Consider the following 13,634-nt stretch of genomic DNA (forward strand, 5'->3'; position numbering starts at 1 on the left):
TTGATCATTTGAATTTGATAAATGTAGCCTAATTCTTGGGGATTTTGCATTCAAAAGACATGCAACAGGTCCAACAAAAAATGTCATTTTCCATATTATGTGTGTCTAAAAGGCTCATAATCGTATCATAACGCACAGCAGAAGAGCAACCTATCAGTTTGACCATTTCAGACAGCTTCGTGAAAGGTGCTCAGAAGGTCTTCTGTCCCGTTTCGATGATGACATGACGCCTGACCTTTTCATACAAGACGGGAAGTGAACATCGAGCTCCTCTCCACCTCCACCACCTCTGTTTTTCCCTCTGTCCCACAGCTTTTCATTTGGAGCTCAGAGCATTATACCCCTCCTCCCCTCTTATCACTCCATATCACATCTTAACAACATTACATAATGATACACAGCCACGGGCCTATAGTGCTATACAATTAAAGGCTTGAGCCATTAGGAAAATGCATTTAATCAATTAGGATGACGACCTGCATCCGGGAAAACTTCTCTGACCTATGACAGGCAAATAAAACGAATGAGTGTAGTGTGTAGTGATAAAGAGTGGCGGGCATTCAGGCTGCAGCCTTTATAGTAAAGAGAATACGTGGCGTATGGCTAGAAGCCCAATTCATGCCCTGTGTCCCCTGGGTGACTTTAACAGTTGATGAGACTGACCTTAGGGTGTTAGTCTGGAAATGCATGTGCCACTTGTGGCTCAGGGTCACCCGAGGGTGACTGAACAGTAATTGTTACAGCAAAACAGAAAATAACAGAATCACCCATTTGTCATTGTGATCTTACTCTTAATTTAACAGATTTTCTTCTCTGGCAAAGGGATGTTCCCTTAATTTAAACTAAATAAGATACTCTTAAAACTTAGATGAGACCTATTCATCAGTGGCAAAATAGTTAACCTCTGAACAGCGGCAATTAAAATTCTATATAGTGTTGCATTGTCTGCGGATGAACGGTATACTTGCATGTGCGCCGCAAGAGACCATACCATGCTGTATAAGCAGTGGAAAGAAACTTCATGAGCAGGAGGTATGCATTGTGAGAAAGCACATTTTCAAGCCACTGGAGTGCAAACATTATAGAATTACACAATGAGTTTATGGCATTCAATCAAGCGTGAATTCTTAAATACTTTCACATGAATAGAGACAGAATATTTCTCATTTAATGTAACTAGCACAGGCTCTTTCCATTTAAATTGTCTGCACTACCAGTTGTAACATAGTTAGATTATACTTTGAAACTATGGAGTTGCACAAATATAAAACAGGTAGAAAATGAAAACGATGTACTATAGTAGACAAGTCCCTCAAAAACATCCATGTATGGTAGACACTCAGCGACATTTTGTTTTGTCAATATTCTATCTTTCTGTGGTTCAAAGGGCGCAGAGCTACTTGTGTTTTTCACCATCACAATTCTAACACCTCTCCCACCAAATCTATTAATCAGTTTATCACAGGTATTAGACATCTAATGTGCTTATTCATGAGGTTTAGACATTGTTTTTTTCCTCTCTCACTAGCAGCGCTGGAGACCATGAATAAAAATGAAAATAGAATAAGCTTCAGTTTGACCTGCCACGCCCACAAGTGCTCATGTTTTCTGACATACTTATCTTGTTTTCCTTTCGTTCACACAGCTTCATTTCATAAAACCAGAGCATCACATTGCATCTCATTGTGAGCGCAACAAAACTCACATCCAACTGTGTATCCAGCTGTGTATTCTGTCAGCATGACTATTCACAGGTACCTCAGCTGGAGAGGGGAGGCCCACTGATTGGATGGCAGGATGCATAAAGTCTTTGGACGAGGGAATTAACTGAGGTTAAAAAAGAAAAGCAAAACTCTATCAAGATCAGTGGCTCCATTTAATGGGGACTCCAGCTCTTACGGGGGCAGGGTGGCTCATCACAACTCTGGGTGGAAATGAGGGTAGGAATTGGCCTGGCTAACAAACTCACTGATCCACCATGCCCTGTTACTGATCGCAGCTGTTGGGAGTGAAACAAACAACAAAACAGAGAGAAGGGCAGTGAGAAGAAACACAGTAAGATCAGAAAGTCACAAACGGATGACTGAAGGAGGAGTTGGAAGCCTCCAAACTCATTAACGGAAAGTTGATGAGCTGAAAATTGCAAATTCCCACTTAGCACTGTGAATAGAGTTATGTCACGTTAGTGAGGAAACTAAGGGGGAGGTTTGTTTTGATCTGGGAATTAATATGACAGGCGGCTCTCAGAAACGTGCACTGTTGTTGTCTTGGTAACAGGTTGTTTGAGACTCATCCTGAATGCAAGGATGTCTTCTTCCTGTTCCGAGACGTGGAGGACCTGGAGAGGTTGCGGACCAGCCGGGAGCTCAGGGCCCACGGCCTACGGTCAGTCTGCACTTATCATAACACAGCAACACATCAGCATCATCCACAGCAAAGATGAAGAAACAGAACAACCTTAGCAGAGCAGAGCACTGGGCAGGAGAGCAGACCGACATCCAGTAAAAGACACATTTGGTGCTCTTGTGCAGTGATTACCAACCTTGTAAGATTTCACCAATTTGTAATCCTAATACGTGTATACTCTTACCAAAACAATTTCCGCTTTTTCAAATCATCAGAGCCACTCCACAAATATTTCAGGTACCGCTTAGGAGAAGTACCCACTGGGGTACAAGTACCTGGTTGGGAATCACTGCTCTAGTGAGTATTTGTGGCGGCAGGACGGTGTACGTGCGACTGACTCAAAATATAACTACAACGACCGTTATTGAAGGAATATGCTACCTATTGCAACAATGGCTTATCCTTTTTTTAAATGTTGTGTAGCTTTTGGAAAACAAGGGAGCTACACAGTACCGAGAAATATCCGGTTTGGCAATACTCAATACTGGAATCAATGCATAGTTGTTTTGGTCTTTTTATGGGAAAAATTCAGAATATCACCGGACTCATCTTTTTTTAACAATACGTGATCAAATGTACACGCAATGCAGTGCAAGACACAAATCATAAGATAAGTGACAGGGCAAAATGCCTCATTATAACGCTGCTTAGCACTCTGCTGCAGACAGAGCTTGTAGCATCTCTTACAGCCACGTGTCTGTTGTTTCCAAGGAGCATCAGGTGTGTTGCTCTATATGCACGAGGCCAGAGCAGCCAATTATTTCCTGAGAACCTGAAAGTACAGGAGCACGGCATTGCAGCAGCGGCACACAGACAAATGTGTTACGCATCCCAGCATGAACCGGCTGCTCTCAAATTCAGTGATAAGGTCAAATGGCACCTTCATCCGCACTCGGGGACATACATATCCATGGTGGTAGCGAGACAGAGGGAAGAGAGAGCTACACCAACTCCAACTCCAACCTATTGTTCTATATTCATCTTCACACACTTTCTCTGCGGTGACAGCAGACACACCTTCAAAATAAACAAAGGAAATTGATCCTGTGGTGTTTTGTGAGGGGGAAATAAAATGTGTTTTCAGGAGGATGCAGCAATTTGGAATCATCAGGTATGAGCTAGATTGAAATGATATGCAATCAGTTGCGTTTATCTATCTTGGCATATGAGTTTATGAAACCATGCAGTCTTTCAACACTTATGTACAGTGGTGTTGTTTTAGTTGATAGTTGTCCACTGCTAATTCAACATTAACGGGTGCAACAGTCAGACGGGGTGTCGTTTTTTTCTCCATCTCTTTTAGGGTTATGTCTTTTATTGAGAAAAGCGTGGCTAGACTGGACCAGCTGGAGAGACTGGAAGCTCTGGCTGTGGAGTTGGGGAAAAGCCATTATCATTACAACGCCCCACCTCAGTACTACAGTGTAAGAAACATGTTCCCAACGGCGCATAGCACAGTGTGTTTTTGTGATGCTGCTTCGATTACAGAGGACTACACACATTCTAATTTCAACTCATACAGTAGCTCTTTTATCTGACTCACCATTATTCTGAGACTAAATCTAAACTGAAGCGGCTGAATGTATTGACCCAAAACTGCAAAATGTACACACACTCACTCTTGAAATTAACAATAATAACAATGGAGTGACACACAAACTGGATATCGCCCTAGTTACCACAGCGTAACGTAAGCATATCAGTGAAGTATCTCCCATCATTTTCTTTACAGTACGTTGGAGCAGAATTCATCTGTGCCGTGCAGCCCATCCTGAAGGAGAGGTGGACAGTTGAGCTCGAGGAGGCATGGAAGGTAAGAGTGACCTTTATGCAAGTGTTAAATGAGAGGCCTTCACAGCCACTCAGTCTGGGTAAAGGCCATGTGAAATAGGCTTAATAATAATAATAATAATGCATTTAATTTATATAGCGCTTTTCATAATACTCAAAGACACTTCACATAATTAAAACATCCTAAAAGCTAAAAATAAATAAATAAGAATAGCTAAAATACAGGTAAAACAAATAAAACAAATAAATAGGGACTTTCTGAGTCGCTCGGACCCTGATAAGAAAACAAAAACAAAAACAAACAATCACACATTAAAAGCAGTTCTGAACAGGTGGGTTTTGATTTGCAATTTGAATGAGGAAAGATCAGTGCAGTCTTGGATGAGTTTGGGGCGAGAGTTCCAGAGGGAGGGGGCAGCTATGGAGAAGGCTCTGTCCCCCCATGTCCGGTGCTTGGTCCTATGTGGGATGGACAGGAGATCGGCATCAGAAGAGCGGAGCCGACGGGATGGAGTGTGGTGGTGGAGCAGGCTTGATGTGTGCAACCAGTCAGTTTGTGTCCGGCCTGCATCAGCGTCATGGTTCTTCTTCCCGTCTCTTTAATGAGCCGTATGACATGTCAGAAAGGAACCATGTTGACTGATGAGGAAGTTACTGAACCAGACATGAGCACATGGGCTCTGTCACATCATGTTATGTCACTTCAAGATCGCTTGTGTTATTAATACAGAGACAACGTTGTTCCTGCTCAGTGTTTATACAATAGACATCTCTTTCCTTCAGTGAACTTAGTTTTAGTGTCGAGCTTCATGGAGGGCATCGGCGTCACAATTTTCTTTTAGAAGTAGCGTGTCTTTAGTTTTATGTTATATCTTTATATAATTACATTCATATTTAACATTTAATTTCAGTTTACAACTCTGCACAACTTTCTGCTTCAATTAATGATATATAGCCCTCTGGTAGTTTAATTGAGTCCGTTTTAATTTTATTTTCTTGCCAAACTTTTGGCTCGTCCTACTTGGGATTACGAGACACTATTAATTATCAAATATAAAGAATTATAGCACATATACAATATTATATGTACATCAAGTAATTCAAATGATTGATATTGATGTAAAAATTATCCAGTAAATTATACACTAATAAGAACTGCTAAAAGCCTTAAATTTAATCCAATACAGATCTTGTTCCCTCACATTCTCTTTAAGTAACTAGTAATTCAAATGTTTCACATGTGAACACCGAACAAAAAAAATCATTTTATTTCAGAACTGAGCTACACGTATCCTTCTACAAATCCTCCAACTTTGGTGCGTATTGTGGAAACAATATTTAATAGCAGTTTTGCACTAATTCACAGACAATTACTAACAACTAACTATTTCTAAGGCCCTGGTTAGATAATCAAGCACAGGACATACATAAGATGGTGAAAGTGCAGGAATGTTGTCAGCATATACTTCCCCTCCACCCAATGTAATACCTCGTCGAAAGAATGAATGTCCTTCACCCATGGGGACCCAGTTCAATAAGTATCTTTTGTGATCCAGACCCTGTTTCAGTTTGTGAGCAGCCTAATGAAGCAGGGATACCAGGAGGAGAGCGACAGACAGCACTACCTCACACTCTCCCCAAAGGAAAGGCCGGACAAGAGGAACACAGCGCTTTGAGGTGCTTCTTCTTTCAATCACAAGTTGGACTGTTTTTACCCGTACAGCACAGAAAGGTGTTAATGTATATAGTGTATTTACAGTCTCCTTTTTTACAACACTCGTGTTTAACGCAGTCATTGTTTGCCACTTAATCAAAAATAAACTTGCAGTGACTTTCACCAGAGCACTTTATTTCTCAACTTAACCTTCTGCTGCAGTCCTCTTCCATGAGATCAGGGCCTGGGAGCATGATACACATGGCTGACTAAAATATATATATATATATATATATATATATATATATATATATATATATATATATATATATATATATATATATATATCTCAGCTGTAGTAAACCTGCCTTGTAATTGTGATTAACAGAACTTACATACATACAACATATTGTCTCTGTAACCATAACTTAAACATGCCTTTGAATAAAATGAAAAAAAAACGTTTTGTCATGTCATGATTCAGATTTGACATTTAAATGACCCACATTAACTGAAAATACACATTTTGTTCAGGTTCAACAATTTAAGATGGCCGATATTATGCTTGGTATGAATCTAAATTATTCATATTCATTGTGCTTCAGGTGGTAAAATATAATTATTGAATAAAGTACACTTTTATCTTCAAAATGAAGTTGGCTACAGTAAAACTGGTTTTAAAAAAAAATACATGAAATCTGCTCTGCTTTAGCTCTTTGTTTGAAGGACAAGTGTGCAGTAAATTCATTGCATATTCAATTAGGTAAAAAAAAAAGAAAGAAACTTCAATTAATTCTTCTTGAGACAAGGTCAAATTGAAACATGGCAGCACAGCTCAGCCGTAAATACAACATAAATATGGACTTTTAACAATTAAATAGTATGAACGGCAGGTAATAATTGGGCTCCATGGATTTGGCTCCAGAGATGACACAACTGTTGATGAACTGGTTCCAGAGCAGGAATGGTGGAGATCCAGTTAAGTTGACTTGATTCGTCCTGTACGAGTTATGAGAAATCCTCAGGTTGTCGGTTCCAGACTTCCAATGGCACCGAACTGCCAGGGATGGGACAATACCATGCAAACAATGGCACAATATCAAAGCCGGGTGGATGAACAGCGATTCTGAGGCCTCAGGTGAATGGATCGAAAAGCGGGGTGCGGCGACAGACCATGTGAAGGCCTTTGTCGTTCCCTAGGATTGTACAGTCCAGTTTAGGTAGCCATGGTTATTATGTTTAGGTACCCATGGTTATGTTACAGAGTCCGTTTCTCATTGGGTGGCTTTGGTTTTCTTGCTTTTGCTTTTCTTATCCTTCTTCTTAAGTCCATCCATGTGAGCTCTAAGAAGATTGGAGTATGCCTGTGAAGAGGTGTTTAAGTTCATGATTAAGTCTCACAGCTCTGAAATATAAGATCATTTTAATAATATCAAGGGGACCCAATCGGCATACAGTGACCAAGGGCAATAGCTTCAGAAAGCCACTGAAATTAAAACAAAATTAGCTCAACCTACCATTTGAAACTTGATTACTTCTTTGGTGCTGACCTGGAAAATCAAGAAATTAAAAGTCAGATATTTTGCTGTTTTTCACAAACTGTTAATGCTGAGATCGATTCGATCAAACAAACAAATTGGGGAAACGGTAAGCTCACCACCGTGCTAATTTTCTTCTTGCCATCAGAAGCTCTGATGAGACATTTGTTGTCTGCTGGTTCAAATGACTCTGTGTGGCCCTTTCGGGGTGCTGGCTTGGTCCTCCCGTCATCTGGAAACAAGAAATACATCCCATTCCAGTGGCTTACAAAATGAAAGGGGAAACTTGAAGCAATATTTACAGGTTAAACTTGAATGAAACTAAAGAGGCGCTTACATTTCTTTAATGTGATGACCACACTGCCAGATGTTCTGCACTTCTGGAACAGCTGTGTGAGCTCTGTGAGAAACTGGACACGGGAGCAAGAACAAAAAGGTGAATCTGTGCGAATGATGAATACTGTTTGGGGCTGAAGAGTCAACATGTATGAAATGATTTCCATTAACATTGATTGATTATACACAGTTTATTTAGGGACACCTTGCCTCGCCTAAACTATTGCAGTCTTAAACACCCGCCCTACAAAACAGATCTTCATAAAGGATACAGTTAAATATGTATTGAGCTCGCTAGGAGTAACGCCACCTACTAATCGGACAGGTGAGTAACGTTATAGGTTGTGGAAACGACATGGCAAGTAACGTCAACATAGTAAAAAAAATGTATTAACTCGACTGGCTGGAAACGTATTAGCTTAGCTTTAGTTTAACGTTGACGTTACTTTAGTCTGCTTAAGGAACCGCTAACTTAGTGCTATGATACGTTACTGAATGCTAACTTAGGTCCAGCTTTGGTGTCTATGTACGAAATAATGTCCAGTTATACAGAAAGTTACGTTACCAAAGTCTGCATATGGATATTTAAATGCTAGAAAGAGCAATAACTACATTATCCAGCTTAAAGCATGAAGCTTAAAGCGAAACCAAACGTTAGCTTCAACCCAATGTTAGCACGCTAGCTAATGGGTCAGTTTGGTGACTGACGTCAGCTGTCTGTTAACTAGCGAGCTGAACTAATGCAGACAGCGTCCATGTATAGTTTATGATCAACAACGTACACACATCAACTAATTAACAATGCGCTCGTAATCTTACCGAATCATTTTCAAGCAGCACCATGATATTAACTCCAGCTTTAGCGTTGGCTTACTGGTCGTTCGCTAGCTAACCACAGTGGAAGCTGTAAAGCACACGTACTACGTCCAACTTAAGTCGGAGCCCCGCCCCACGCCTCCCTGTGGAAACACGGGTTCATTGACTGCGCCCCCTATGGCCTGGGAGGGGGATAACATGCAACACATTTGTACATATTTTCCAATAATTTGTTGATTGATTAAACATAAAATATAGAAACAAAACTGTATATCTAATGGAAGCATTGAGACATATAAGTTAACTATTTTCACGTCAAGATTGTTTGATCCAAATGAAAGCAGCTCTGTTTCTGAATAATCCAAAAGTCAGAATTGAAATGTGTTAGTATTGTTGTCGTAAAGTACAGTCATACAATGTCAAAGTATAGTGTGTCAAAAAAAGTTATAGTACGGTGTTTAAAAAGAAGAAGTAATATTACATTATGTCTAAAAATGTGTTGGAAATGTTGGAAAAGGTCCACAGACACATGTCGACTAGGAAGTCATATATGTTGAAAAAAGTCATGCTGTCGTACATTGTAAAAAGTCATAAGAAAAGTATGTAATGTAGTATGTCAAAAAAGGCAATTGTGTTATATTGACATTTGTTATATTATATATATAACTCTTGTGGAAACAGATTTGAACCTTCCTGAAATAGAGCTGGGTTCCTCTCCTCACCCTTATCTAGGTGAGCTATTAGATTGGTGTCTGAGCTATAGGACAGCTATCGGATTTTATCCTTTCACTTCAGACTTTTGGGCATCTGACTATCATGCTTTTGTTAGAGCCCCCAGACTTTGGATCGCTCTAGCTATTGAGAACAGACTGTTGTTTGCATGTCATTCTATTTTATTGTGTTAAGAAAACTCATCTGTTCTTTTCTATTACATCTTTGCACATAAAATAATATATAATACTAAAACAAATCTTTCTCGGTCTCTTATTGTTGCTAAATGTCGCACTTGAAGCAGTTCAGCATATGTACTGAAGGTGATGTCCTTGCACAACTCTTTTGGGTTTTATCTACATGGTTGATCATCCTCAAAACTATGACTAAGAAGACACCTTAGAATTAAGTTTACTATACCATTTTGAGAGTTCTTAACATTATATTATCCAGATTTTTCTCTCCAAACAAATTATTAATATACAATCCTAGAAGCTACAAAAATCTGTTTTTTTTTACAACATATTAAATAAAAACAGGATCACAACAAGATTGTTAAAGCATGACAATAAAAGAAACATATAGAAAGAAATTTCTGTTTTTATTTCAGTTTAGTTGAGTTAAAAAAATATATGTATATATACACAGATCAGATATTTTTGCTAAGAAAAGTTAAACAAATAATTGTAAAAGTCAATAAGTCACAGAGAGCATTGTTGTAAAAAACAACAAATACAAGAGCTTCAAAATTGGGTTATTCACACATTTGATTGAGTTCACTTTTGAATTGGGATATTACATATGACAAACTATTTTAAATATCAGCAAGCGATCAGCAAGGCTTAAATCTTAAAATTGAAAACAATATTTAGAATATCAGTTATGAATCTTGTAATTGCTTTCCCTATAAATTCTGCATAAGGACAAGTTGTTCATAAAAAAAGAAACTATATATATATACATATATATATATATATATATATATATATATATATATATTTAATAATTACACAGTAAATGCATTACCCATACATTCAAAAATCAGCTAAACATTACAAACCAACCACATGAATGAGAACTCAATAAATCTAGGTATAGGTGCAGTACATATGATTACATTCCATCTGTTATACTTTAATCCATTGAGATCAAGGTTTCATTCATAAAACTTTCAGCACACACTGATTTTAAAGAATTTGATTTATATTACTTAAATTATACTTTTATAAAGAGGTTTCTGTCATCTTGATAATGCACAATCTGGGTGGTGACCCAGGTCAGCAAGATCCACAGCAAACTCAGAGTACCAGTCTCTGTCAAAGACTGCCCTCAGCTGACCCTGCAGGGCCTTGGTCTTCCATACAGGATGAGGAGCATGCTGGGAAATCACCAGACCCACTCCAGCTGTGGTCAGAAAGTAGTCCCCTGACCAATTGGAGGTACCTAAGGGACAGCACAACATTATCTGGTCAATTATTAACGATTTCATAAGCAACAAACCGACTCCACACACAACTGTAAATGTGTGGGAATAATAATCCGGAAGACAATCTGTCACTCACCAATGTATGCTGCTTTATCAGTCACCATGTATTTATTGTGGTTGACTCTGCTATATGGAATATCAGACTGGTTTCCCACTGGCACAATGTACAGTTTCTGAAAAGAGAAAGATGTGCAAAAATTCAGAGGAAAAGATCGGCGCAGGCTTTCCCCAGCAGATCCATTTATTTAATGTTGCGTCTTACTATTTGGATGTCGATATCCTGGTGAGGGCTGTCAATTGAAGCAAGAGACTTAAGGAATGGCAGCATGGCTGGATCAGAGTCCCGCCCACAGCTGATCAGCATCCGCATCTTCACCTTTCTCTCGAATGCAGCGGTCCTGATGGCGTCATCAATGAAAGGCCAGTATCTATTCAGGTGCAAGAATAAAGTGAGGAAATAAGGCCAAAGAGGCAAATAGTTCAATGGAAAACCAATGGTTTCTTTTGAGGGCGACCTCTGAGGCTTTTCAAAGCGTGTGGTGGGGAAGTACTCCATGACGGCTACATCGACATAGTGTTGGGCCTCTGAGATGATGGAGACAATAGCCTCTAGGTCCTGAGTCCTCGATGGAGGACAGAATGATGGTGGAGAACCCTGGGGTTAAACGCAAACATTCAATAATAAGACCAGCAAAAACATTTAATACACACAACCTGACTTCTATGGTAACAGTTTGAGGTTTAGAGGTGGTTGAAACTGTAATGCTCACACTGTCTGGCCACTTCTGTTTAAATAGAGACAGCCCTTTTATTCATCAGAATAACTGTCCTGTAAAAAGGAAATGAAACCTAAGGAACTCACTGTGAGGTACAGCCTGCTGGAGACATTATCGGTTCTCACCACCAGGGGGTGATGTTTGTTGATGGCCGTATCATAATTTGAAGGCCAGGGCTGTGGTAGGGAGCTGTGGGATTGCCCCATTATCCAGTAGGACTGGAAAATCTTATGAAGGTCCTTTGCTAGACTGGAGCAGTTGTAGACAACAACTCCCAGTTCCTTCACCTAAAAGTGAATTATGAAATAATTTGGAGGTGCTTTAGGGTGTAAAAAAAAGACACCTATAAGCATCTGTAATTATAGATTGTAGGTATTACCTGTGTGAGAGCCCTCCAGTCCATGTTGGCGCTTCCAATAAACACATGTTTTCTGTCAACTATCCAGAACTTGCTGTGGAGGACGCCACTTGTCAAGCGTCCAAAGTTCACCTTCCTCACCTGAACTCCTACAGACAGCCAAAGAGGGAACTGCATTTAGGGAAGTTGGTGCAAACAATGCGTCACAAATCAAAACGTTCTGCAGAGAACAAGAACAGGGGAGTCGCTTCCAAACCTTTCTGTTTTAAGATCTCTAAATCTGTGGAGTTTGTTGGAACGGTGGGAACACTGGTCACCACTCGGACAGATACATTCCTGGAGGGCAATTCTTCAAGTTCTTTCAGGATGTTCCTTCCCTGGAGAGGACAGACTCACAGTATGATAGGGCTTTCCCCAATAACAACAACATATTAAACAAAGAATTGATGTGTATGTTTTCATGTTGCTTTCTTTTTTAGTGATTAACTCACAGGTATGTCGGAGTGAGACTTAACGCTAATGTCTTCACCAGTTAAAGTCCAGTAGAAAGAGGCCACTTCCACTTGGACCTTTGCCATGGAGATAAGATCTTTCCAGACATCTTCCAGAGGGATCCCATAAGTTGCATTGGCTTTGTATTTCACTTGTTGAGGGATGCTCTCCACCAGCGCCATGCTTAGAGACAAACAAAGACGCCTGCTGAGGGAACTCTTCGGAAACTGAACATGTGAATGTTATAATTTAGAGAAACAATGTCTCGGGCTTTAAAGTTAATGGGTGAAGATAAAGTTATAAAAGGAACATGGTAATTCATTATTTTACTGTTGTATGATAGAAATATGTCTTACACCATTACATAGGTCTAAACATTAATCATTACGATTAATAAAGTCATTGTTCAGTTAAGTCTCAAATTTCCTGGTGATAATGCTATAAAATGATGTTAAACTCTAACAGGTATCAAATCAACTTTCATCCACAGTTTAACATGTTAAATATATTAAATATATATATGGCTAAATAATGACCACATTTGCTCCTATTTAACATGTTAAACTGTAGATGAAAGTTGATTTGATACCCGATACACACTTTCAGAGGGAGTATTACCTGCACTGGTCAGTAGAGGAATTGCTCCCCCCAGCTTCCTGAGGAAGTGTCTCGTGGTCTTTGGGGGCTGGTGGTCTTTTCAGCACCGTGATGGCAAGCAGGACCCCGAGGACTGTGAGGCATCCCAAAACCATAGCCAATGTCACACAGCTAGTCCACCTCTAACAACATGGAGTTAGATAGAAAAACAAGTTCAGGAGGAAGAACAATGCGTCTTACCAAACCAGAGGAAATAACTTGGGAAATATATCTTACCCCTTTGTTTGAAACATAACCGTCATGAAGCCTGCTATACGTAGACGACATTTTTCCTTTCAAATGGTCCTCACCTATTATTCTTCAGAAGCAGGAAATTCGTCTCGAAGATACAATAAAAAACAATTCTGACCACACAATGACTAGAAATGTTGCAGTTTAAATGCCCTAAACCTCAACTGAAGATTGGTTTCCAAAGTATTGAGAGCGAAAGCAACTTACACAAAGCAGATACTTTTTACTACAAAGAGCTCCAAACTAACGTGCTTCGTCCTGCGGCTTTCACCCCACACTGAGCTGAAGTGATACATCTACCGAGTATATCGTAGCACAGTTCCTGTTTTCACTTCCATTTCACGTTCTGAAACATGCATTTGCTCGGGACTAATCAAAAAAA

At 39.5% G+C, this 13,634-nt stretch overlaps 3 protein-coding genes across 5 annotated transcripts in view; 1 reads left to right on the forward strand and 2 right to left on the reverse strand.

Moving 5' to 3' along the window:
- Positions 1-5,873, forward strand: part of xgb (x globin) — a 6,251-nt gene extending 378 nt beyond the window's left edge. The window contains exons 2-5 of the mRNA XM_034563245.1: positions 2,278-2,385; positions 3,710-3,830; positions 4,139-4,219; positions 5,754-5,873. Coding sequence (XP_034419136.1) covers positions 2,278-2,385; positions 3,710-3,830; positions 4,139-4,219; positions 5,754-5,873 — 430 coding nt within the window. The remainder of the gene's footprint in view (positions 1-2,277; positions 2,386-3,709; positions 3,831-4,138; positions 4,220-5,753) is intronic.
- A 451-nt stretch (positions 5,874-6,324) lies between these two features.
- Positions 6,325-8,666, reverse strand: srp14 (signal recognition particle 14). The gene is made up of 5 exons (XM_034563246.1): positions 8,545-8,666; positions 7,727-7,799; positions 7,509-7,621; positions 7,369-7,401; positions 6,325-7,215 (listed from the first exon to the last, which is right to left on the reverse strand). The coding sequence occupies exons 1-5, from the start codon at positions 8,566-8,568 to the stop codon at positions 7,126-7,128; spliced, it is 333 nt and encodes a 110-aa protein (XP_034419137.1). The 5' UTR covers positions 8,569-8,666; the 3' UTR covers positions 6,325-7,125.
- Positions 8,667-9,834: 1,168 nt separating this feature from the next.
- On the reverse strand, positions 9,835-13,552 carry LOC117751394 (5'-3' exonuclease PLD4). Of its 3 annotated transcripts, XM_034563240.1 has the most exons (11): positions 13,460-13,537; positions 13,238-13,319; positions 12,983-13,143; positions 12,364-12,547; positions 12,129-12,249; positions 11,894-12,021; positions 11,601-11,801; positions 11,254-11,393; positions 11,001-11,166; positions 10,815-10,911; positions 9,835-10,695 (listed from the first exon to the last, which is right to left on the reverse strand). In XM_034563240.1, exons 2-11 carry the CDS (start codon positions 13,286-13,288, stop codon positions 10,493-10,495), a joined length of 1,452 nt encoding a protein of 483 aa, XP_034419131.1. In that variant the 5' UTR covers positions 13,289-13,319; positions 13,460-13,537; the 3' UTR covers positions 9,835-10,492. The 3 variants fall into 3 exon arrangements, with proteins under 3 accessions (XP_034419131.1, XP_034419130.1, XP_034419132.1); XM_034563239.1 differs by having other exon boundaries at positions 11,001-11,393; positions 13,460-13,538; XM_034563241.1 differs by having other exon boundaries at positions 11,001-11,393; positions 13,238-13,552.
- Between the last annotated feature and the right edge of the window lie 82 nt (positions 13,553-13,634).

The sequence above is a fragment of the Cyclopterus lumpus genome, chromosome 22 (genome assembly GCF_009769545.1).
Source record: "Cyclopterus lumpus isolate fCycLum1 chromosome 22, fCycLum1.pri, whole genome shotgun sequence".
Lineage (NCBI taxonomy): Eukaryota > Metazoa > Chordata > Actinopteri > Perciformes > Cyclopteridae > Cyclopterus > Cyclopterus lumpus.